Source organism: Triticum aestivum, chromosome 3A, assembly GCF_018294505.1.
Source record: "Triticum aestivum cultivar Chinese Spring chromosome 3A, IWGSC CS RefSeq v2.1, whole genome shotgun sequence".
NCBI classification, from domain to species: Eukaryota; Viridiplantae; Streptophyta; class Magnoliopsida; order Poales; family Poaceae; genus Triticum; species Triticum aestivum.
Genome location: NC_057800.1, coordinates 741,237,388 through 741,262,951, shown reverse-complemented (window position 1 = coordinate 741,262,951; position 25,564 = coordinate 741,237,388). Strand labels below are relative to the sequence as shown.

The window sequence follows — 25,564 nt, the reverse complement described above, 5'->3', positions numbered from 1 at the left end:
CGCGATCCGCTAGCTTTCAAAATAGTGGTGAATTCCGATCCCGATGTGGGATATATACCGTCTCAGCGCGTTTCGTCCCGTAAAAGCCCTTATACACGTTTTGTGGGACGCGGGGTTGCAGAATCTGTGAGAGATGCTCTTAGCGTGTATGAAATAGTAACAAAAGTTCTTACTGTATTTCGGTGGACATTGAAAATTTTGCAACCCCGAAATTTGAAGACTGGATTCAAAATAAGTTTAATACACATGCATTGAATCAAAATTCGTTAAAAGCAGAATTCCCATGTTTCCAAAATTTAAAACCGCGCATCCATCCACCCATCTTTGCTGGCTCACATGTTTCCCATAATTTATATACTAGTATAGCACTATGGTAAAAATAAATCTTAGGGGGGCGCGGCAACACGTGCCATCATCGTGATCTAGTGACCAGTGAGTATAGTTCTTCCTAGGGAGAACGTCACATCACGCATGAACATACACCTTCCTGTGTCCATTGCCAAATGCAAACAATTTGGAAAGTACGTACAGCGTACACGAGCATGCTCCATCGTCATCAAAGCTGGCCGCCATTAATCAGTCTCACAACCTTTTATTCCCCTCAGAATGTACCCTCGTAATGTCAGAGTGCTACCATGCATTGATAGAACTACTGGTGGCCCGGAGGAGTGTAGATGGGCGTGCCGTACTCTGGCGGGCACTCTGGCGCCGGCGGCGCTCCGTACTCCGGCGCCGGCCGTGGGTACGCCGGAGCGGCAGGAGGGTACGTCGTCGGTGCTGGCGTGCCGTAGACTGGCGTGGGGGTGGGAGCAGGGCACTCGCACCCCGGCGCGGGGGTCGGGGTGCAGAGGCATCTCGGGGATGGAGTACCGTACACGGGCGCCGTCGGTGGAGCGTATACCGGCGATGGAGTCCCGTACACCGGCGCCGTGGGTGGAGCGTATACCGGCGATGGAGTCCCGTACACCGGCGTGGGGGGAGGGAGCTGCGGCGTCGGCGGCGCCACGTAGACCGGCGTGGGGGTTGGAGTGGGGCACTGGCATCCCGGCTCCGGGGTCGGGGTGCACAGGCATCTCGGCGCCGTGGGCGGAGCGTACACCGGCGTCGGCGTCCCGTACGCCGGCTTCGTGGAAGGGCATTGGCATCCCGGCTCTGGAGTAGGCGTGCACAGGCATCTCGACGCCGTGGGCGGAGCGTACACCGGCGTCGGCGTCCCGTACTCCGGCGCCTCGGGAGGGCAGTCCGGCGTCGGCGTCCCGTACACGGGCGCCGTGGGCGGAGCATACACGGGCGTCGGCGTCCCGTACTCTGGCGCCTCAGGAGGGCAATCCGGCGTCGGCGTCCCGTACACGGGCGCCGTGGGCGGAGCATACACGGGCGTCGGCGTCCCGTACACCGGTGGAGCATACACGGGCGTCGGCGTACCGTACACGGGCACGGTGGGCGGAGCATACACCGGCGTCGCCGTCCCGTACACTGGCGGAGCATACACCGGCGTCGCCGTCCCGTACTCCGGGGCTGGAGGCGGGTAGTATTCCGGCACGGGCGTCCCGTAAACCGGCATGGCAGAAGGGCACTGGCACCCCGGGGCCGGGGTAGGGGTGCAAAGGCACGCCGGCACCGGCGTCCCGTACACGGGCGGAGCGTACACCGGCATGGGCTTCATGCGCCGGTGCGCGAACAAGGGCTTCCTGCCGAACGCGTGGCACGGGAAGCAGATGTTGGCCGCCGCGCACTCGGGCGCCGCCGACGTCCCACCTCGCGCCGCCTTGCCAGCGACGGCGACGAAGGTGCCCTCGGCCAGCAGCGGCACGATCCTCGACGGCTCCTGCCCGGGGCACGGCGCGCCGCTCGCCGCGCTCTGGAGCTGCGCGAGGCACTCGGAGGCGCCGGCGTCGGCCGGGAGGAGCACCTCGAACGCGCCCGTGCCGTCGAGGCTGGCGACGGCCTTGCTCTCGTTCTTGCACGTGATGGCGACCTTGAGGCCCCTGAACGCCGCCTCGGCGCCCAAGCTCTTCCTCCCGCAGCCGGCGCACTGGGCCATGCCGACGACGAAGACGACCGACGTGTCCCCGCCGCCGCCGCCGCCTCCCTCCGCAGCGGCCGCCATCAGCGCCCCAGCGCAGACGATGAGAACGCGGAGCAGCAGCCTCCCTCCACCACCTCCTTCCATGGCGACCATCTCCACCTATCTATCTACCCGCTGCACCTCTGCGACAACAACCACAAGCGAAGTGAGGGAGCGGCAGCCATGGCGAGGGTGTGTATATAGCCAGGAAGCAGGCGGCGAGCGAGCGATCCACTCCATGGAAGATCCATCAATGAACAATTACTCAAGGGATGAATGAACAGCTCGACCTTCACACGTACGTACGTAGCGTAGAGCCGTAGAGGCAATCACTCAATCTCAATCAATCAATTTAACCAGCAGCTACAGATGGATAAGTAGATTAGCAATTGAATGCGCAAGCCGACCGATCATGGCCGCACCGTTAACTCGACTGTTGCAGCACATGCCGCCATTACTACACCAAAGGGATAGATGTGGAATGTGTACATGGATGGATACTGCTGAGCACAATCAGCTAAAACCAGAGGGCGCAACAAAGTGGGGACGATGAAGCTGGCATCGATCTATGGAGGGTGCACGGCCAGTGTGACGGCATCTTCATGGCAACACAGGGGCTTTGCATGTGCTGGAAGGAGGAGAGCGATGGATCATCATGGTGAAGTACCACGCGATGCTACCATGATACTATCAACTTGCAAAATTCAGATTTAAACATATGTCAAAAATGCTGAAAGCAATCATGGATGTTCGGAGCACATATGTCGGCAACCCGTAAAAAATTCAGACCGAAATTCAAAATACACATGAAAAAACAAAAAAAGACAAATTCAGATGTGAATATTGTCATCTTTGCTTTTGTCTTCTTCTGACACTATTCATGATGGTTTTGTCTATGCTAGTACTAATTCCATGCTCTGTTTTTTCATTCGGTTCCTTTATGGCCGGGCTGTAAACTTAAATTCCATGCTCTGTTTTTTGGAATGAAGCCTTAACTTTAGCTCTATCAGCAGATTCCTTTGACACCTTTATCGAGCCACCTTTTTCAGGCAACATTAAAATAAAGTATGATCTATTTTACTGAGCTTGCCAAATATCATAAGGGAAAGTAAAGGAAAGCAAGATGACTACCTCAGTGGATGTAAGACCGTGGATTTTTCACTTTCTCTGCAGAGTTGAACTCTGACCAAAAGAACTTAGAAAAGTCCAGAGACTGTAGTCTTTCTTTGGTTTGAGCTAGTTGTTTCTTTTGGGGTTACATGACTAGAGATCTTGCTATAGCTTATCCCGCCCCTTGCAGATGGCGTTTTATTTCAACTTTTTGTGATGGGTGGTGTACTTCCAAAAAAAACTATAAATGGACATGGGGTCCATTCAATGACAGATATGAAATCTTATCTTAATCCCTCAACAATTACGTTTACGGTACTCGAACATAGAAATGCTAGTTGAACCTATAGATACAATTGCTAGGAGCGCTCCATGATTACTCTTCATAAATTGCTCACTGCTTGTGCAACTCACATCTCACTGTCCTCTTCTAGCATTCCATTACATTCAGATTGTTCCTTGAGTAGTTGAGTTGATGTACTAACCTTAATGTCCTTTCGAGGTCACCACTTTTCAAAAGATTGCTGCTGGAGATGTCCCACCTTACAACTAAGTTGTCAATGGCCATGAGCACACGATGGGCTACCACATTGTCAATGACATCCATCATCCATCGAGTCCAACGGGGATCCCGCTAGAGCCGAAGCATAGTGCAAACATGATCCAAGAAGGTCTTGATGAGCACTTGAGAACACTTCCTAAAGCTTGATTCTAGTGCCTTATTTGGTTTATTACTTCATTTGAACCATTTCATGTTCTTGAATTTGAATGATTAATTTGAAAATGTTCTTAAATTGCATGCACTTAAATTATCAAGTATAAAATTATTATGTATGCAAATATCTATTTCAAAAAAAAAATACAGAGAGTATTATTGATAAAAGGAGATTATGAACAAATGCAGATGCTACAAGCACATGTATATGCAGCTTGAGGGGTATCTTCTTTCTTATACACATTAATAATTGAATGAACTTGGATTTAGCCAGAGCCACAGTACAGCAGCAAGGCTGAACAAAATTGTGGCCTTGTTCAATCCAATCAGGGGGGGTACAAAAAGAAACAATAAAACAAAATCCTCTATCCTATGTATGGCTTTGCAAGAAAGAAAACCAACTATATATACATGTCTATGTACAGACACTACTACAGAGGATGCCTGTCTGCCTATGCAAGCTTCTGCTGGTATCTCCTTCCGACGCGCTGCTGCCTTCTTCGCGCGCGCAAATTCCAGGGAATACCAGCGAAACAGTCTAACTTAACTCTGCTGCTGGTGCCTCTGCCGCCAAGTCGCCGCTATTTTATTTACTTTGCAATGCAATCCTGCTGATGTACGGCGGCAAACAGCAGTTTATTGCGTTTTCATCAACGAATCTTCCTGCTCGAGAAAAAACCACTACTTGGTAGTTCACGGCAGAGTTCATTTTGGACGGGATCCGCTAGCACTCTATGGCACAAGGTGGCCCAGCAATCATTTTGGTCTTGTGCATGAAGAATGCCTTGATGTCCCTAAAATAAAATGGAATTGAGGATATCATCAGAAACCCCGAGAAAGGAAAGGAGCTGCTTAATATAACGAGTAATGCAAATAAGCTGGCATGAAAAAGCATGACTTTTATACCTGCATCTGGGAACAGAACAGGCCCCGTCACCGCAATGTTTTGCATGAGTGAGCAGAAGTTTCCACATGAAGATACACTTCCTGCAACCTCCTCGGTTGCGGATGTCACATCGTACACCATGGAAGAACAACTTCTTCATTGTAAAACAGAGTTTGAAAGCACAAGTACGCGCAGCACAGAAGCATTTTGATGCATGCACCAAAGCCTCAAGATAGTCCTGCTTTGAAAATATCAACATCATTGGTATCAAACATTTTTTTTAAAGGACAATTAATGAACACAACTACCACGCAGAAATCCAAAACAAGGAATATCCTTCATGGTTCACACTGCTTATTAAACTGGATATGCTCAAAGTCAACAAAAGATACTATCAAGACAAACAGTTGAGCATAAGCAGTAAGCACCTCCAACACAAATATGAAACAATGACAAAAAGGTCAAGTAAAAAGTAATGGTGCAATGCACGTAAGGTGAAGAACTGATGCCACCGAAAATCATATTCCAAGAAACACACAAAAAAACTAATCACAGAAATTGTACCTGAATTAGGTGAGAACAAAACATGAGAGATTTAGAATCTCCCGTGCAAATTTTAACATCCAGCCGGCGTTGCGGTGGATTGTGATAATCCCGTTTGTCTAACAAATTTCTGCCTATTTTACTGTTTGTTTAATGAACTTTTTCCTACTTCTGTAACTATTTTTCCACAGCACTACAAAGTAAGCCCAATGCAGAAAAGTTACGCTAGCTGAGAATTACAAAGGATACCTGTAGAGTATAGTTCGGTAATACTTGTTGCTCCGTCTGTTTGAGTTTATGAATGTGCAATTTTTCACCGTCTTGTTTATAACATGAATCGCAAAAATTGCAGCCGGCACAAACCAGGCACCGCCACGCAAATCGTTGATCCATGGCCTGGTGACAAGCAGAACAAGCTGAATCATGTAGATGATAAAGAATCATCATTGTTGAGTGTTTTGCCCGTCGGAGTGTATCAAACTGGTATTGATTGTCTTGACAGTGCTTCAAGAAATCGATTCTGCTGTCAAAATACTTGCTTTCCATTGTTGGATCTCCATCATCAGTCTCTGGAAGAGGTTCTTCCTCTATCTGTAGAACAGGTAGTTACTCTGGTAAGTATAAATTTCATCATACATTTAACAAATAGCAGTATGCATATTGTGCTTGCTTTATTTGACCGGTGAAATGAACTAAAAGTATAGCAGGGTTTATAGCAGTACTCTTTGAAATGCATGCTTTTGTTTTGTTGTAGCTGGATGCCGGTCCTTTAGTGGAGCAGTTAGCTCCTCTGCATGGCATCTACAAGGAAGAACAACCGAAACATCATTAATAATGGATGCTATATCGATGAAATGGGTGATTATCGAGGAACAAAAACTGAGAAGTTATAAAACAGGGGTCATGTAAGTACATTTTGCAAGATTGGCAGATGATCAATTCAAATTTCAAAAAGAAACTGGAAGTTGCTAGGTACAAGGGCCTAGGCACTAGATGATAATATGTGTGTGCAGCTATTTTTCATAAGAAAAAGGTATTCTCAGTACTGCTACCAAATTCAATGTGATCATGACTATCACAGAAGATTCATTCTACAAAAAGAAACATTATGGCAGCAGATTCTGTAGGTATAAAAAAAAGTGATCTGAAGAAATACTTACTGGTCACAAAGATGGAAGTTTTTGCAGCAGGTACAAACCCAACTTTTACCAGACACAATAGGTTGGTGGCAATGCTTGCAAAACCGCTGCAGACAAAGCATAATGAAGTCTTCTTTCATTGTTCGCATCTTTTCTCCAAGCTATCGACAATGAAAAATATGATGTCAGTGCAAACATTATACTGAGAGGGGGATTAAAACAAGAGTAAAATGAACTAACTTTGTGCACTAGCAAGATATCCTCAAGGTTATCCTCAAGGTTTCCTTTCCTGTCATCACGTTTGGCAACACGCATGAGCCTTCCTACTTGTGGCTCTTTCTTCTGTGAGGTGCTGTCATCTTTCTTCTCAAGGAGTCTCTCTGCTTCTCCAGGCCAGAAATCATTCTCACAGTATGGCAAGCATGCTGCAGATATACTGGCCTTGCGATCACTGGTAGGCTGAAGAAAGAAGTCGTACAATGTATTACGCTCCACAACTACACCATCCTTAACGGCCTTCTTGATCAAGTTCTGGTACCTAAGAAGATTCATGAGAAAGCCCAATTAAGTCCCATAAACAAATAATTAGATTTAAATCATAAATATCGTGTTAAATATACTGACCAGCTCCGAAGCTTGTCAGACTTGGGCATTTTTTGTGACGTGGGATGACAATACAAAACATAATCATCGCGCTTTGTAGATGGGCAAGCCCATATGGAGCAGCTTACAAATCCTATTTTCTTGCAGTAATCCAAATAGCCAATCTACAAGAGAGAACCATATTAAAATAATTTCAGTTCAACATGTATTTAAGAAAGTTACGTAATCAGCTCAATATTTGCATTTCTCATACCAAAATCTCATGGTACACAAAGGTTCGGAGAGCTTCCCCACTTGCAGATTTGGTTTCAGGCCTGAAGTACTTGACAGAATCGATATATGCAAGATAAACGTGCCTTCGATTTGGTAATGGGCTATCAGAACCATACTCTTGTACATACATGGCAAATAGACAAACATCCACACCTTCATTTTTTTGAAACAAGAGAATGGCCTGTATAAAACAAAAGGCACTAAAAGTTAGCCCTCATTATGTACTTAATATCTGAAATTACTATTAACATGGATACTGTGGAAAAAGATTGTCTAATAAAGTATCATCCAATCACCTTTGATTTGTATGGAAATTCCCCAGGATATTTCCCATCTTTAAAAAAATCCCGAAAACGTGGTTGGACTTGAAGCACTCTTGCAGCTGAAGAAACCACTCTAACAGTAAGACCTTCAACTCCTGGTACCTAAACATTGGAGCACAAAAAAGAAAATTAAAATAAGTTTACCACATAGTTGACATCAGACTGTAACACAATCCCTAAATACAGGAAAATAATATAGATCAACGCTATTGTTTTCACAATTCTTCTATCGTTAAGTTGGCCATGAGTTATAATATGACGTGGATCATCACATCAAATTATGTTTATTTGAATCCAATAAATTCAACCGCATAACTAAGCTACAGTTTAACAAAATAAGATCCTAAAATGCAACTAATATCACCCACCTATATATAGATACTGAACTGAAAAGTCGGCGGTAGAAGATTAGAAATTAACAATACTCGAGCTAATGTGTAACTTCTAACATGGATCAGGAAGAGCAAGTAACTCCTGGGAAATAATAAAATAAGTCTTAAAACAGGGATGTGATAGGCCTACAGTTCGCTGTATGGTCAATAATTGCAGATAACTCATGGGACTTGTTTCGTACGTACTACAAGTCTACAGGATAATCACAAACATGGCACAAATACCTCTTCAATGTCTTTTCCTGAAGCTCTTGCCCTCTGCAGCCGTTCGTGCTCAAGCCGCACTGAAAGTCTCTGCTCAATATGATCACTCAGTTTAGTTCTTGGTAACTCTAATGCTCCTAGAACAGTAGCTGACTCCGGCAAAATTATATCTCCACTATCCCTCTCCTTCAATAAACATTTGGCACATGTATACTCCACCTCCTTGTCTGCAATTTTAGGGTTAAAAAGGGCACATATCTGATGCTGCCAAGCTTTGCACTTATCGCACTCAACCCACTGAAATGAGATAAGTTGAACAAAAGATGAGGAATTCGTATATATAATTTAAGATTTAAGAATAAGTAGAGAGATAAGAAAAGCACATTACCCATTCAGCCTCAGCATCTGTTTCCGCGTAATTTGATCTCTTCTCATATTTAAATTTTGCAGTACTAAGATGGTGACATTTGGCACATATTGAAGCCTTATCAATTCCGTTTTCCACATGAACATAATAGGATCCGGTCGAATTTATTATTTTGAAACAGAGAGCACAGAATCGTGGAGGAGGTTCAAAAAGAATCCTCTCCATCCCACATAAATTGCACGTATTTTGGTCAGGCAAGCCTGAAGGGTGTTCTTCTGTCATCACTTGGCTCTGAAAATAAAAAGCAACTGAGTCAACGAATTTGATAGCTTGAAATAACTAAATATTATGCACTATACAGGCAATCCAGTTACCATGATAAAACAAAAACTAACACTTCTTGAGCCAGACTCTAGTCGAATAACATAATAATTATGTTGCATATTACTCGGTGGCATAACTAAGCATCAAGTGATATTACAGTAATAGCAAACCTATGAGAGTGGGCTCTGCACTCACCAGACAAATATGTTGGTTCAAACTTTTCATGTGATCTCTAAGCTCCTCAGCACTTAGCGCATAAAGTATTGAACCCCCTCTTTTCTTCATTGCAGTTAAGCTGGCTGCTAATGATGTTTCATCCACTGAGCCAAGCTTTGAGTCCTTCATCTCGATGTCACCATTTCCATAACACAGCCCTTCCTTCATCTCGATGTCACCATTTCCATAACATGACAATTCCTTCATCTCGATGTCACCATTTCCATGACACAACCCTTCTTCAGCTTGCATAGCAGTCTCCGGCAATCTAATTATCTCCATGTTATTGCTAGCATTGCTGTCCAGCAAGGAACAGCCAGATGGCGACTTTGTAGGTAATGCTGTGGTTTCAGACTGTACTGTTTCAGAAGAGACATAAGTTCCATTGGCAGCAGGCTGTAGTTCCTTTGGAAACTTTGTTTTATCAGCATGGACAGGCCTGGGAGAATTGATCCTCAATCGTTTTGCCGGATGATGCTTGCCAGACGATTCATCCGAAGTAGGGGAAGTTGGTTTTGATACAGTGCTATTTGATGTCTGTTCGGCTCCCTTCACTGCCTCTCTTATAGAGACACAATTACCAGAGTCAGCAGCAATATAGCTGCATTGGTCATAACTGAATTTTGTGTTTAAAGTTGAGCATTTCTCCCTGCAGAAACATGTTTCATCCATTTGCATGCATCCTTCAAGTCCGCATTCTCTCTTGATGTCAGTGCGAATTTTAGATTGGTCATGGATATACAAGTCGTGGCATCCGGCTGTGATATTTGACTGATCTGATTCCTCTACTGGGTGGCTCCGCGTATACAACACTTTCCCGCATTCTCTGTATTGCATAGACGATGATACTTGGCCAGCAGAATATCTGTTGTTATTTGTAGAATTTGCGGTTCGATCACACATCGCAGACACAGAACTGGAACTACCCGATGTCGACGGTTGTTGACTATCAACTTGATGAACATCGCCTGGCACAAATTGGTCATAATGTTTATGATGCAAAACAGCTTAAGCTAAGTTTCATACGTAAGTCATGGTATAAGTAAAACAACTAACCTGGGAAATGGTATTTTGTATGGCCAGTTGGCACTCCACCACCGAAATCTCCAGCAATACAGGGACTGCATTTTGGTAGTAATGACACACATGGTGCGGCAGTGGCGTTTGCTAAGCTTTCAGGCCCCTGTTTAATCTTATCAGCCGATGAATGAACAAAGCTGGCAGCAGCTTCATGGTGACTGGTTGGTGCAAATCCTACTAAAATCAGTCCAAAGTTAAAATACTGAAGTTGTACTGTGAGGTCAAGAAAGAAAACTAATAATCTTAACTCACCCTGAGAATATAAGACATTATGTGATATGTCTCTAGCAGGCAGGGGGGGATTAACAGAACCAGGTACAGCTCTACCATTCTGTATACTTGAATCTGTTACTTCTATCCCAAGCTGTTCTGAGTGTGATGTCGGTAAAGATGCTGAAGAAGCCAAAGCATATCTACTGTTGCCAAATGATCCACGACTGAGAAGAGCATTCAGCCTAACTTCTAAAGTCTCAAAATCCATGTAGTCGATCTGAGAGAAAAGAACTAGGTGTTAGCAAGTAACAAGTCATTCAGAATTGTAATAATATAATTTAATAAATGGTAGAATTCCATGAATATATCACATAATCTAACAGTAAACAGTACCATGAACGAAAAACAAAACAAAATACAAGAATAGCTCAAACTTTGACAATAAGTTTATGTTCAGTACAACATAAAAGATAACAAATGAAGATGATGTAACAGAGAGCAGAAATAACTCCAAACAAAGCACAACGAGTGAGGCCAGCCACGATTATAGTGAAACAGAGGGAAGAGTTATATTTGCTACGCGAAGCAAAACAAACCTTTGATTCTGCATCCTTATAAAGCTGCTCATCAATACTTTTTGAAACTGCCAGAAGATATCGTGGGTGCAGGTTATAGAATTGCTCCCTTCCTTTCAGGTAGGTTACACTGGATAGATAAAGAGATCAGGATGTATTGTGGAGACAAGAAATATTGATGATAAATTAGTTAGAAAGATAGAACCACTTCTAATATCATCTGAATTATCAACTATGCATGGGTTTCAAACAATAAAGCACAGATGGTAGTCATACATAGAATGTCAAACATATTTCGCACGGATGTATATGGCTGAAGTTAAATAGTGACAATTCACTTTGCCCAAAATTTAGAAGTTTCTCCTAAGACTATTTATTATATTTTACATGTAGAAAGAGACCACGCCATTGCAATCGTCCCCGAGAACAGCACAACAATGCATACTACAAGAATAGGAACAATGGCAGATTTATCAACATGCGATAAACATGGAGTAGTACATGCAGTAAAATAGCTAGAACAAGGGACACAGAATGTAAGCATTGCTAACATAATGAGCCAGCACTGCTTTCGATATCGGTGGTATGACTACTTACATTTTGTGCTTGATAACGAGACGGACCGGGGAAGTATCCGAATCCATATTATCCAGCTGAAGAATTTGCGCTGCGGTCTCCTTTGTATAACGTTTCTGGACAGGCAAGCCACTCGGCGCATACTGCTGCTGGATCCCTTGCAGGGCCTGCGCCATCATCCTCCTAAATCACTGGAAATCCACATGTTTGAGTTAGTAACAGTCTGGTCAGAAGCTACAACCACCCCACATAATAATAGATGTCCAGGGCCAAATGGTACTGAACAAGAACGGGCAAGCAACTAATGTGAAGAGGCATTTACAAAAGCTTCATTTTTGCAAGTAAAAAACTAAACACGCCAACCAGCGGACTCCGCATGAATGACCACCAACAAGCACATAAACTGTAGCCTTGTGCTGAAGTGGGTTTTGCTTGTAACCAGTAAATCAACCATGACTAACAGCAAGCACGTAAACTCTAGTCCTGGTTTCGTCACTTGGAAGAAGTAAAATTTGCCCTCCTGAAATCTATCCACGCCATGAAAGTAGTCAATTATGTGCATGACCAGAAACCACGCCGTTCATTGGTTAAGAAGGGAAAAAGGTAGGATCTTGGAAGGGTGCATGCATCGATACACCAAGATCATCATTGTAAGGATTTTGAAGGATACAGCCACATTGCATGCAAGAATGATGATCCATCAGGCTATCGGCGTTATACGATAAAAATACGTACTAAAATGCAATTACACTAACAGTAAACACCAAGGTCGGCGAGTGTATGCGTGTATATATGAGTGCTTGCGTTTGTACTGTGTTGAAAAAAAAACAGTAAACACCAAGGTCGCCACTGCAATGAATCTAAGTCTGGCATATGAAATGCCATGTGAACACTGATAGATAGGCATTGCGGGCAGCAGCCGCCAGTCGAGAACAAGCACATCATAGGTTCGGCTAAGGCAAAATAGTATTATTATTTTCTAATAAATGGATGAAAAAACAGACGATAACGGTTCGGTCGGGGACGCCACCGGCTCACCAGACCAGCGGGGCACGACGCGTACGGGGCCCCCCGGGGCGGGGGGCGGATCAGGGCCGGGGGAGGAGGGGGGCGGGGGCTTACTGGGGAGGAGGAGGCCGCCGGAGGTCGCCGGGAGGACCTGCCGCCGCCGGCGCCGCGCCCTCGGCCCGCCCGCGCTGTGGCGCCGCGACTACCTCGACTCCTCCGACTCGCCTCGCCTGCGCTGCTGCGGCTCCGTCGACTCGCCGGCGCGGCCTGGCTAGGGTTAGGGTTTCCGGTGGGTTGCGACGGGTTGGTGGTGGTGGCGGACGGGGGGGGGGGGGGGGGAGACTTCTGAATCTGAACCGCGCGGATCGGGCGAGCAGGTTTGTTTGGGCCGCGCCGCGCCGGTCCAGGCCAAAATACACGGGTGGATAATGATCGTCATCGGGATCGGACGGTTTGGGTTTTGAGATCGCCTTCCCGGCCCTGACTGGATTCGGACTCCGGCCTGCCCGCCCTTCGAGCCTCGGTCCCGGTGACCCAGCCCAAAAACACTGCCCAGGCCCGGCCAGGGCCTTGTTCATATACATCATATCATCCTAAGGCCCTTCCCAATGCTCCACCCCGTGTACACCTGCTAAGAATGTCATCAAAAATTTAATAATCTTCTACTTATTTCACAGGCACAAATACGTTAAAAGGAGGATTGAGATTACGCACCTTCGACACTGTCCTTGACGGAGGCAAAGGGCATCAAGTTCGAGCTGTTGCCTTCTGCACGTCCTCGCCGCAGCCGCAAGCAATGAAAACGACCAGCCAAATTCTCATAGAGGACGCACCCTCCTCACGTAGTGTACACGCCTACGACAAACCAAAATTGTCAGAGTTGGCGTGGTCGTGCGGAGGACGACGATGGCTGCGGCCTGCGGGGTGGAAAGAGCGAAAATATTTGATTGCTACGCGATTTGATTGTTGTTGTTTATGGAAGCTTTTTACGATGCGATATGTTTTGGATGGAAGGTTTTAAACCCACCCTTCGATATGGTTTGATTGGTCTCTTATAAGGGTGGGATTGATCGAAGGATTGGTTGTTATATGGAAGGGTGAAGGATGGAAAGGTTGGTTCGGTTTCTCTAGGCATGGGACGTGTGGGTTTGATGATGAATTAAAACCGGTGTTGGTTTACGGAGGGAAGGGGAAAATCGGTGGGGGGGGGGGAGATCGCGGGGTAGGGCCATATATCGATCGATGGAAGTGTGGGAAACGAACGAAACCAACGAACAACCTACGTACTGAGACATTAGGAGTAGAGATTAGTTGCTAAGGTTTTAATGCACTTAACACCTCATTTAAGCACCAATGCATTAGAAGACGCTTCGGGCTTAAACTGTACTGGAATTATGGCGTTTGGGTTAGGCATTATGGGTCGAGGAAGATAGAGGTTGATGCAGTTGCGGTGCCACCCACGGCCTCAGCCGTCGTGCGCGCCACCTCGTAACCAGGCGTGGCGGAGGCCCGGACATGGGTTGGCTATGGCGGCGGCGCAGCGCAACGGTCATGATTGCGGCATCACGAGGAGGCACTCTGTCGAGGACGTGAAGGAAGGCTCGGACATGGGATAGTGCCGACCCATTCTAACTATGGTAGGAGGCTCAGGATAGGAGCGAGCGTAGTTAGTCGTCGATGTGGGTGAGCAGTGGGTGCCACTGGCTCGGCACAAAGCCATGGCGGCATATGGGGTTAGACCATAGGAGAGAGAAGGAGGTGTGGATTAGGAAAAAAAAATTCCTAAGACAGGGTCTATCTCCCAGTAAATTAGACCCACCCTAATTGATAACACGTGGCAAATACAATCTCACAGCACGCAGACTATTCTCAGCTACTCAACCCGATTTTGGTTCTTTTCTTTTCTCGTTCTTCACTTCAAATCAAGACATTATAACTCAGGCTTTCTCTTGAAGATCTACTCCATGTCAATCTGTGAGCCCAGACGAGAGTTGTCGGTGGTCAAGCAGACTCATTCATGGCAACCGCACGTGCCATGATGTCATCCTCGCCTCCCGGCGGTTCGTGGACTCCTCATCAGTTTCTTGCCAAGTCGTCGTCAACAATGGCCGTGTCAACACGTATCGAGCAGATATGTCGCCCTGCACTCGAACAAAGATTCCTAGAAAATGCAAAAGTAATTTTGACATTCAACTTTTCATTATGTTGTAGAAGATGATCGAAAGACTAATATCCACAGGTATCAAATGATTGCTATATAATACTCCCTCTGTCCTAAAATAAATGTCTCGACTTTAATACAACTTCACAATGATTTTAGGATGGAGGGAGTACTTGAGAAGCACATCTAGCTCTTTGATGAACCCAACTGAGGCCCTGTTTGTTTGGGCTTTTGCTCCTGCTTTTACAGCTTTTCAACTTTGGCCAAAAAACCATAAAATCTCCTAAGTAGGTGCTTTTGGAGGTTTTTTCGCTTTTGATGAACCAATATAACCTATTTGAGCTTCAAAAGCCATAAAAACTCCAAGAGCACCTATTTAGGAGCTTTTATGGCTTTTTGGTCAGAGTGAAAAAGCTGCAAAAGCAAAAGCCCAAACAAACAAGGCCTTAGTACTCCATGAACACATAGTTCATGCATGGATGGTATGCCATTGTCCAATTCATTGCATTCTCTAAGAGTTAATGGATAAAAAGAATATTAATTAGAAAGGTATACAAAGAATGGATCAAATTGATGCGTGTTGGCGCGAGACTTTCTTAGGTGAAACATCTTGATTTAGGCCCTGTTTATTTGGGTTTATGCTTCAGCTAGCCAAAAGCCCCTATTTAGGGGGGAAGGCCGTTAAGGCTCTGAGGAGCACATGCTTTCGAATAAACAGAAAATTCTGCACACACATACCCTGAGGGCATGTACAATGGTGGCATATGGATACATATGCCTCATGACAAAAAATAATTTGAGACATCTATATTAATTTTTTCCCTCCAATACAAGCTATCACTAGTGGGCCTTATTAAGAAATAGAAAATAAAGACTCTAGTACACATGCATCTCTACTTTTCACTCCAACTTTTTCAGCCTTTGTCACCGGACCACACTTTTTTTCTTCAAGCACCCGCCTCCTGATGAGGATCTCACTTCCCTATCCGAACCTATTTTACATCATATCCGATCCTACATAACATGTGAAGCATCATCTTGGGGCTATGCATTATACATGCCCTGAGAGACTGAGCCGGCGGTAGATGGACCATCAAAGAGCAAAGGGCAAAACCGGAACAAACAAACAGAAACAACGTAAGCAGAGAAACGCTTGGCTCCTCGAACCCAACTCCGCCGCCGCCATGAGCGCCATGAAGTTCTGCACGCACGCCCCTCCTCCCTCCCTCCATTCCCGCCTTCCTTCATCCCGTCGCCAACGGCGGCCGGAGTCGGTCGATTGATCGACCGATTCTAGACCCTGCAGGACGTGGCTTCCGACCCCACCCTTCCCCGCACCAAGGCCGTCCGCTGCCCCGCCTGCGGCCGTCTTCTTCCAGGTCCATGCCGCCAACCTGTTTGTTCATTTGCTTCTATCTATCTATCTATCTATCTATCTATCTATCTACATATGGCTTCAAATATCTTTATGATAATGTGCAGGCTACAGAAAGAGGGGAGGAGGGGATGACTCTCTTCGTGTGCTGCAATCCCTCCCGCGGCAACCGGTGGAGGGAGTGAACGATTCGCATCTCCTGCCTGCCGAGGCTACCGTCGACCCGTGCCCTTTAGGCCTTCTTAACCCCCGATCGTGCTCTAGAATTTTAGTTTCCGCTAGCTAGCGGTCTTGTTAGAGCACAAGAGAGCTGAACTTGTGCAGATCTTTTCAAATGGGAGGTACAGGAGTATCAGCCCCGAAAATAACAATGCTCTGTTGATGTACAGCCTAGCTAGAGAGTTATTTGTTTCTAGTTAGGCTCAGCTAATTTTCTACTCCCTTCGTAAACTAATATAAGAGCGTTTAGAATACTAAAGTAGTGATCTAAACGCTCTTATATTAGTTTACAGAGGGAGTACAAAATTAGCCAGTGCTGAGCTGATGCAAGATTGTGTAGTTGACTTTGAAAAATTGCTATTGGTTGAAGAAGTGCAGATCAAGACCTGTAGGAGTATTTTATTAAGTAGTACAACCATCAGTTTATGTTGTGGTAAGAAATAAAAGATGCCCCATCTGTTAGTTAACGTGCAAAGTCAGAAGGGTTTGTAAGCTGTCCCTATTATTATACATAAAACCAAAAAAACATTATCTGGTGCAGAGCTACTGCCAGCTGAAGCAAGTATTTCTAATTAGGCATGGCTAAATTTCCTTTGAAGAATATTGGAGCTGTAAGCTCTTGCAATATTGGACAGTTGACTTGGACTTTGCGATTGGTTGAAGAAGTGCAGATCAAGCTCTACTTATCCGAAGAAGTATTTTATTAAGCACAGCCACCAATTTATTTATATTGTGGTAAACGATAGAAGCAAGCAAGCACACCGACTTGCCCCCCACACGCCACCCCTACCAAAATGTCAATACCCGCGGTTTCCGTTTTCCTCAGAAGCAAGCTTATATCATATATGTATGCATGCTGCTTTCCTTGAGCAGCTGAGCTGGCCAAGAATGGATCAGTTCTTGGTATGGGTTTTTCAGTTGGTCATTCAATTATTATGTTCTTGCATGGTATGGGACTGGACGATAGACATTCGAGTATTAATTTGACTTAATGGTGTTCATATAGCACATTTACTGATTTTGTGCGTGTCTGTATATGCATATGCTTACTTTTCAAATTCACAAAAATAATAATTTTGTCATCTCTGATTGCTCTCCTTTTTGGTTATTTCCATGTTCTGGTTTTAGGTGGCACATATTGAAGAATTCAGTTGTAGTGGATCAGATCCTGTTGTATGTGTATATGATGAAATACGTACTTCTTTCTCCAATTGTAGTGGATCAGATCCTGTTGTATGTATATAATTAGTTTTATCACTTTAAAAAAAGAATGGAAGTTGATCCTCAGAAAATAAAAGAAAGAGAAAACTTGCAAGTTGGCAGCTTTCTATTTCTATGATTGTAGCTGGACTGATTTTCTGAATATTAAATCACTGGATGATGCGTGTCGTTGGCTACCATCTGTCTATAACTCTTATATATATATGCCAAAAGACATGAGGTAGCCAGAACACAAGACTAAAGTATCCGGGGAACCAGTAGCATCTCAATTATCAAGAGCGGCAAGAGATGGGATCTCTCCCCGTCCCGAGTGTGCAGGCCTCACTACCGGAATCGCACCCTATGCCGACGGCCAGGGCCATCGGCATAGCCCTGAATGGCCGTCGGGACAGGTCTATGCCGACGGCACCCGTCGGCATAGGGCCGTCGGCAACATATCCGTCGGCGTAGCCAGGAATGTCGTCGGCATAGACCTGTGATCTACACAGGAATGTAGCCAGGAACGGGGTAGCCAGGAATGTCGTCGGCATAGAAAGGCCGTCGGCATAGGCCCTATCCCGACGGTGTCCGTACATCTATGCCGACGGCCCCGGCCGTCGGCAACGTTATCCATTCTACCCCGTTCTGAGTACGTTCTCCATTCTACCCCGTTCTGAGACAAAATTTCGGCAGCACATCCCCGCTGTTCTCCAGATACACGTCTCGGCAAATAGCCGAGAGAATGTGCTCCGGAGAACAATGGGGAGGCGCCGCCGAAATCCTGTCTCAGAACGGGGTAGAACATGGAGAACATACCCAATCTACACATCCTCGGGCTGTCCATGGAAAACGCTGGACAATCCGAAAGAGCTGCCGTGATAAATATGCAATTGAATGCATATTTATCGATGCAACCCTTTCGGACGGGAGGCGCCTAGGTTACGCCACTTGACTTGAGAATGAAATCTAGTGATATGAAAAATTGGAGGAGATGGACTTGTAGCTCACCCTCGGCTGTAGAGGAAGTAGTCGAACAGCAGAGGGATGCTCAGGGGGACCAACGCGCCGAACAACGGTCACTCCAATGAAATGCTAAACCACAAAGCCTGCAAATTCCATCGCGACAAAAAATTAGAACATCACAACTCATAGAGCATATTTAAAACATTTAAACATGCATTCATTTATTTTTGCATCATGTAGGCAAAAAAACGAACAACATTAACAATATATTCACTATCGTCATCACATATTCATCATCATCATTATCACCTATTCGTCTAACCAAATTTTTTTACTACCTATATTCATCATCGTCATCACATATTCATCATCGTCATCACATATTCATCATCGCCATCACATATTCATCATCGTCACCAATTTTTTTTCAAGGTATGCAACATATAGCATCTCATCTAACCAAATTTTTTTACTACCTATCTCACTATCTATCTAACTATCTACCTGTCTAACTATCTATCTAACTATGTATCTAACTATCTAAATACCTATCTAACTATCTATATCTAACTAGCTACAAAATTACTAAAAAAACACTAAAAACTTCAAAAAAATCACCTTCGAGAGGGCCGGCCGGAGTTGGGGCGGGGAGGCGCGGGGTAGGGGCGGGGCAGCCGGCGCAGGGTCGGAGCGGGGCGGCCGGCGCGAGGTCGGGGCAGGGAGCCGCGGGGTCGGGGCGGGGCGGCCGGAGTTGGGGCGGGGAGGCGCGGGGTCGGGGCGGACGGAGTCGGGGCGGGGCGGCCGGAGTTGGGGCGGGGAGGCGCGGGGTCGGGGCGGCTGGAGTCGGGGCGGGGCGGCGCGGGGTCGGTGCCGCCGACCGGCGCGGGGTCGGGGAGGGGCGGCGCGGAGTCGGGGCGAGGCGGCGCGGGCGGCGGCGGGCTCGGGGCGGGGCGGCGCGGGGTCGGGGCGGGGAGGCGCGGGCGGCGGCGGGCTCGGGGCCGGGGGTGGCGTGCTCAGGGCGGGCGGCGGAGGTGGTGGGCGGTGGCGCGGGTGTGGGTCGGGGAGGAAGAGGGAGATGGCGAATGGGTGGTGCGGGGGCGAACCGCAAGGGGATAAGGCCGGCCCTATGCCGACGGTCTGGCCGTCGGCATAGGCCCGCCACTTTGCCACGTCATCGATCCGTGGACATGTGCGTTTCTATGCCGATGGCAAGGCCGTCGGCATAGATAGGAGGCCTATGCCGACGGCTATGCCGTAGGCATAGATGGCAACTGCTTTTTTTTTAAAAATAGTCCCACCTCGCCGAGGGAAAAGCAATTTGACCTGTTTAAATAGTTCACTAATCCATACGTTATAAGCTCCGGTATTCATTAGACTTACATGAAGAAAATGGACAGTTGCTGTGAACTTTTCAGTGCTCGGTATTAGACGTTCTGCGGTAACAATGCCATCGCCGTCCGTGAGGGGGGGGGGCGCGCCCCGGGCCAGACCCACAGCAAGATCCCCTCCGTGTAGACCCCACGCGTCCGTTCCCCCCTTCCAGGTGCCGGCGGCGGCGCTGTCCGTGAGGGGGGGCACACCCCGGACACGCCTGCCGGGCGTTTGCAACCGCCAGAACACTTCCAGACTTGTGAGAGGCCGCCTACGCAAGATTTGGCGGCATGCTAGCCCCCGGAGGCCGCCGGCCACAGCCGTAGACGCGCGAAGGGCAATCCGCGTAGAGGGAATTTTTCGGATACTTCTCCATCACCAAAAATTATGAAAAAATACCATCGTCCCTATAGCACATGTGCCCACGTCGTGCAAAAAAACTCATGATTTTATCGCGCTCTGAGTATTTAGTAATATTGACGCCGCATCGTTACCGCACAATGTCTACTACCGTGTCATCACCGTCCGTGAGGGGGGGCCACGCACTGGAGAAGCGTCCCGCCTCTTCGGACATGCCACCACACCACCCCGCATGTATGAGGGCCCAGTGCGACGCTCCGGTGGCATTGCTACCCCCCCAGTGCCCCCGTCCCGCCTAACCCTGTAGCGTTTGACCACGGGATCTAGCCCTTTGACTTTGCACGGACGGGCTTTGACCAGTGGACCTCCCCACCCGGTTGTGTTAGGTCAGCCCATAGGAACACTTTGGAGCAACATCCGGGCCAGACCCACAGCAAGATCCCCTCCGTGTAGACCCCACGCGTCCGTTTCCCCCCTCCAGGTGCCGGCTGCGGCGCCGTCCGTGAGGGGGGGCACACCCCGGACACGCGTGCCGGGTGTTTGCAACCGCCACAACACTTCCAGACTTGTGAGAGGCCGCCTACGCAAGATTTGGCGGCATGCTAGCCCCTGGAGGCCGCCGGCCACAGCCGTAGACGCGCGAAGGGCAATCCGCGTAGAGGGAATTTTTCGGATACTTCTCCATCACCAAAAATTATGAAAAAATACCATTGTTCCTATAGCACATGTGCCCACGTCGTGCAAAAAAACTCATGATTTTATCGCGCTCCGAGTATTTAGTAATATTGACGCCGCATCGTTACCGCAGAACGTCTACTACCGTGTCATCGCCGTCCGTGAGGGGGGGCCACGCCCCGGAGACGCGTCCCGCCTCTTCGGACATGCCACCACACCACCCCGCATGTATGAGGTCCCGGTGCGACGCTCCGGTGGCATTGCTACCCCTAGTGCATCCGTCCCGCCTAACCCTGTAGCGTTTGACCACGGGATCTAGCCCTTTGACTTTGCACGACGGGCTTTGACCAGTGGACCTCCCCACCCGGTTGTGTTAGGTCAGCCCATAGGAACACTTTGGAGCAACATCCGGGCCAGATGTTGCCGTGGGCCTCTGGGCTGACCTTACACAACCGGGTGGATACGTCTACTGCTCAAAGCCCGTCCGTGCAAAGTCAAAGGGGTAGATCCCGTGGTCAAACGCTACAGGGTTAGGCGGGACGGGGGCCCTAGGGGGGTAGCAATGCCACCGGAGCGTCGCACCGGGACCTCATACAAGCCGCGTGCGGGTGCCTACGCCTGCCACCATGCTTATATAACCGTAGGAGGGCCACCGCAACACCTGGCGGCATTGCTACCCCCCAGGTACCCCGTCCCGTCTAACCCTGACACAGACGACCGCCGGGTCTATCCCTTTGACTTTCGCTGGACGTAGTTTGACCGGTGGACCTTTTCACCTTGTTGTTATAGCCCAGCCATAGCTACACCCCCCAACACAGTCCCGGCACAACCCACCCCAAGATTCCCTCTGCGTCGGCCCGACGTGGCCGCTTCCCTCCTCCGGGGAACGGCGGCATCGACGCCCGTGAGGGGGGAGGGGGCACACCCCGGAGCCGCGTGCCTGCGCCTGCCACCACGTTTCCACAACCGTAGGAGGGCCCACCGCAACACCTGGCGGCATTGCTACCCCCCACAGGTACCCGACCCGTCCCGTCTAACCTCTCCGTGACACGACGGAAGAAGGCCCGTGTGGGGGGCAATCGATATATGTTTTCTGTACATTTAAGTTAATGAAATTAGTATTGAAAAAAAATTAAAAAAAATAAGAGAAAATACAAAAAATATAAAAATATTATTAGAAATCTATGCCTACGGCAAAGCCGTCGGCATAGCTACGGCTACGGAACGGTAGAGCCCTGGATCGATGACGTGGCGTAGGGCGGGGATCAATGACGTGGCAAAAACCATGGGCCAGGCCTATGCCGACGGCCTAGCCGTCGGCATAGAAATGCCACCCCACGGGACCGGCGAACGACGCGGATCGATGACGTGGCGGCGCGGCGAATCGATGACGTCGGCATAGCTATGCCGACGGCTAGGCCGTCGGCGTAGCTATGCCGACGGCCACCGTTAGCCCGTCGGCGTAGCTTGACGCCGTCAAACTGCCGTCGCCGCCCGGGTAGACGGGCCCACACGATATGCCGACGGCCTGCTCTATGCCGACGGCCCCCGTCGGTATATTTGGAAAAACGCCGACGGCTTATCTATGCCGACGGCCCCCGTCGGCATAGATGGTTATACGCCGACGGCCTTTCTACGCCGACGGCTTTAGTTGTGCCGTCGGGGTATGCCCATATATGCCGACGGGGGACGTCGGCATAGATATGGCCGTCGGCAAAACAAGTTTTTCTGGTAGTGCCTTGGTGGCTGCCACCGGCGGGGACGATGTGCCGCTGAGGTATCTCCGGCCAGAGGCGGCAGCAGAGGCGGTCACTGGCGATGGCGACGGCGAGGCTCAGATCCCCATCATCGACCACCAAAGGCTACTGCTGGAGTTGGACCATGGTGGCGAGGAGTCTGCACACCTCCATAGAGCCTCCATCGTTTTCCTCAGGACTGGGGCTTCTTCCAAGTTAGTTTGTTCGCTGTCTTGGCTCACATTTTCCATTGCACACCGGCCTCTATTGCTATGCAAAGACAGTTGACTTCCTCGGGTATACTATATATATGTATGCCTGATCATTCTGATACTAGCTAGAATTGCTCTCCTGTTTGTTTGCAGTTGGTTAACCACAGTGTCCCGGACGATGTGCTGGAGAGCATGAAGGCCAACATCCAGCAGTTCTTCCAGCTGCCCGCAGAGACGAAGAAGCGATTCGCTCAGGAGCAAGGGCAGCTAGAAGGCTACGGTCAACTATTCGTCGTCTCTGAGGATCAGAAACTCGACTGGGCTGACATGCTCTTCCTCTACACACAGCCACCTGAGATGAGGAACGCTAAGTTCTGGCCTGACCAGCCTGCTACCTTCAGGTATGTAGCTAGATTGTGATGATATTCTCCTTCGTTGCCTGTCACGCTCTTCTTCAGCTTCTTAGTTAGTACAATGGAATGATGCTTTTTGGTCGTCTCATTCAGATCGGCGCTGAATAGATATTCTGGTGCGGTGAAGGATTTATCAGACTCCCTTTTGGCTACGATGGCCAAGAACTTGGGACTGAAACGAGAGGCGATCGCTGACAAATGCATCCATGGAATGCAGAAAGTCAGAATAAACTACTACCCCCCGTGCGCACAAGCAGAGAAAGTCGTTGGCTTGTCCCCGCACTCCGATGCTAATCTCCTAACCCTTGTCCTCCAAGTGAATCATGTCCAGGGCCTGCAGATCAAGAGGAACGGCAGCTGGCTTCCTGTGAAGCCCGTCTCGGGCGCTTTCGTCGTTAACATCGGAGATATGTTTGAGGTGAGCACGCGCAGTCGCAGTCAAACACCGATTTGGTGCTTCTTTCTGCCGATTATCAGATGTTAGAGACTGTATGGCGCGCCGTATGCTAGCTAAATCCATGCATTTTCGTTGTTTGATTTGCTTTGACGAGGACAGGTCTTGACGAACGGGAGGTACAGGAGCATCGAGCACCGGGCAGTCGTCGACCCCAAGGAAGAACGGCTGTCGATCGCCGCGTTCCAGTTCCCAGACATCCACACCATGATAGGTCCTCTAAAGGAGATGACCGGACATGAAGACGATGCCTACAAGACGTCGGACCTTGAGAGCTTCATGAAGATCTTCTTCGCGACCAAGCTCGAGGGGAAGAACTTCTTGGAGCAGATGAAGCTAAACTAGCTACCTAGCGGCTGAAGTTGGGCTTGGGCGTATCATCATTGAAACGGACTCGACAATGCTCTCTTCGGTTCTTCTTTCCAATGAAGTGCACACTGCTTGCAATGGAGTTCTTTTTCAGGAGGCAAAATTTCTTCGTTTTACTAGCTTTGTTGATTTTAAAGTGCTTGTGTGCAAGTGTGCCTGTAACTCGGTGTCGGATGCCCTGGCTACCCATGGTGCCCATATGGCCTAGGGAGGTACCTTGATTGGCATGCCGCTGTTCCTGACGTTGTATCTTCTCTGGTGGCTAGTGATTTAGCTGCATCCGTATGTTAATAAAGCTAGGTTTTTGTTTTTTTTAAAAGCAGCTGAATGCTACCATAGCAGGCATCATTCTTGTATCAGATGATCAGATAGCATGACGCATGTATCGGGCATCGGCTTGCAAACAATCATGCTCTGAAATTTGAAGTTTCCTGTATATAGCTAGCTAATCGTCTTGTTAGAGCACAAGAGATCTGAACTTGTAAGCAACGTCATGGGCTCATGGCCTTGCTTGATGGTGGGATGCTCAGGAGACAAAAGAGCTGGGTAAAGGTAAATGACCATCTCTTGGTGGATTTTTTGGTTATGCCAGTCAGTGCTTAATCCCAGAAACATTGTGGTACATGGCATTTTTAGATCTAGTCTCATGTTGATAGTAAGTTTAGGGTCCCTCTTATGTTGCATAGGCACTTAGGAAGGAATGAGTGCCGTTATTGATATAGTGTTCTCTTATCTCCTCTGCTGCCAACCTGCTAACAATGTCGTCCTGTGTTCAGCAGAGCCACCTCCGATAATTGTAGACTGTCGCAAGCTTGTGTCAAATGGTTGAGAAGCAAGCTTTCAGTCTTGGATCAATCAAAATATTAGTTATTGATGAGGTGGCCATTCATCTATTCTTCATCCCCAAGCCAACAATTTCATATGCAGTGTCTACATATCTTGGACGACGCCATGCTTATTTGCTTGAAAAGAGGTTATCTAATGTGAAAACCTTGTCATTTTGTCAGGTTGATTTTATTTTCGGATCACCAAAGCAAGTGAACTCCCTTCACAAGATACTAAATTCTTATACAGCATCTTCCAGTCGGCAAACCATATTTGCTAGCGCATCCATACCCCAGCACAATCGCTTTGTGCATGACTGCGTACAGCATAAATGGACCAAGGTTGATCTAACATCATCCATTCTCCGGTTGTGGACTACCGTGCTTGTTTGTCTCCAGTCCTTAAATTTGAATATGCATTCTAATTACTGCCTGAATGCCTGTGCTTTTTGAACTTCAGGTACTAGTTTTCACATCTGTGTGCCTTCTCTTTGTGCTGAGCGATGCTGTTCATGTTCATGCCAACCCTGTACAGCCGATGGTTCACATCTAGTACATCACACATATGTGGTGAGCATATCTTTCTAATGATCGCTTTCATCTTTAAGTTCATTTTT

General features: G+C 47.8%; 2 protein-coding genes and 1 pseudogene across 4 annotated transcripts; 1 reads left to right on the top strand and 2 right to left on the bottom strand.

The window, feature by feature from the left end:
* Positions 1-426: 426 nt before the first annotated feature.
* LOC123059645 (proline-rich protein 4-like) lies at positions 427-2,406 on the bottom strand. Its single transcript, XM_044482158.1, has one exon. It carries the CDS (start codon positions 2,180-2,182, stop codon positions 650-652), a length of 1,533 nt encoding a protein of 510 aa, XP_044338093.1. The 5' UTR covers positions 2,183-2,406; the 3' UTR covers positions 427-649.
* A 1,696-nt stretch (positions 2,407-4,102) lies between these two features.
* LOC123063661 (probable histone acetyltransferase HAC-like 3) lies at positions 4,103-12,943 on the bottom strand. 3 transcript variants are annotated; one of them, XM_044487536.1, is made up of 17 exons: positions 12,730-12,943; positions 11,629-11,798; positions 11,053-11,161; positions 10,496-10,733; positions 10,220-10,420; positions 9,143-10,131; positions 8,645-8,914; positions 8,278-8,553; positions 7,634-7,762; positions 7,318-7,518; positions 7,086-7,228; positions 6,702-6,999; positions 6,483-6,622; positions 6,045-6,123; positions 5,572-5,913; positions 4,800-5,020; positions 4,103-4,687 (listed from the first exon to the last, which is right to left on the bottom strand). In XM_044487536.1, the coding sequence occupies exons 2-17, from the start codon at positions 11,784-11,786 to the stop codon at positions 4,618-4,620; spliced, it is 3,864 nt and encodes a 1,287-aa protein (XP_044343471.1). In that variant the 5' UTR covers positions 11,787-11,798; positions 12,730-12,943; the 3' UTR covers positions 4,103-4,617. The 3 variants fall into 3 exon arrangements, with proteins under 3 accessions (XP_044343471.1, XP_044343472.1, XP_044343473.1); XM_044487537.1 differs by having other exon boundaries at positions 4,800-5,017; positions 12,730-12,937; XM_044487538.1 differs by having other exon boundaries at positions 10,220-10,417; positions 12,730-12,937.
* A 4,936-nt stretch (positions 12,944-17,879) lies between these two features.
* Positions 17,880-24,434, top strand: LOC123059644 (2-oxoglutarate-dependent dioxygenase 11-like; annotated as a pseudogene).
* The last annotated feature ends 1,130 nt before the right edge of the window (positions 24,435-25,564 follow it).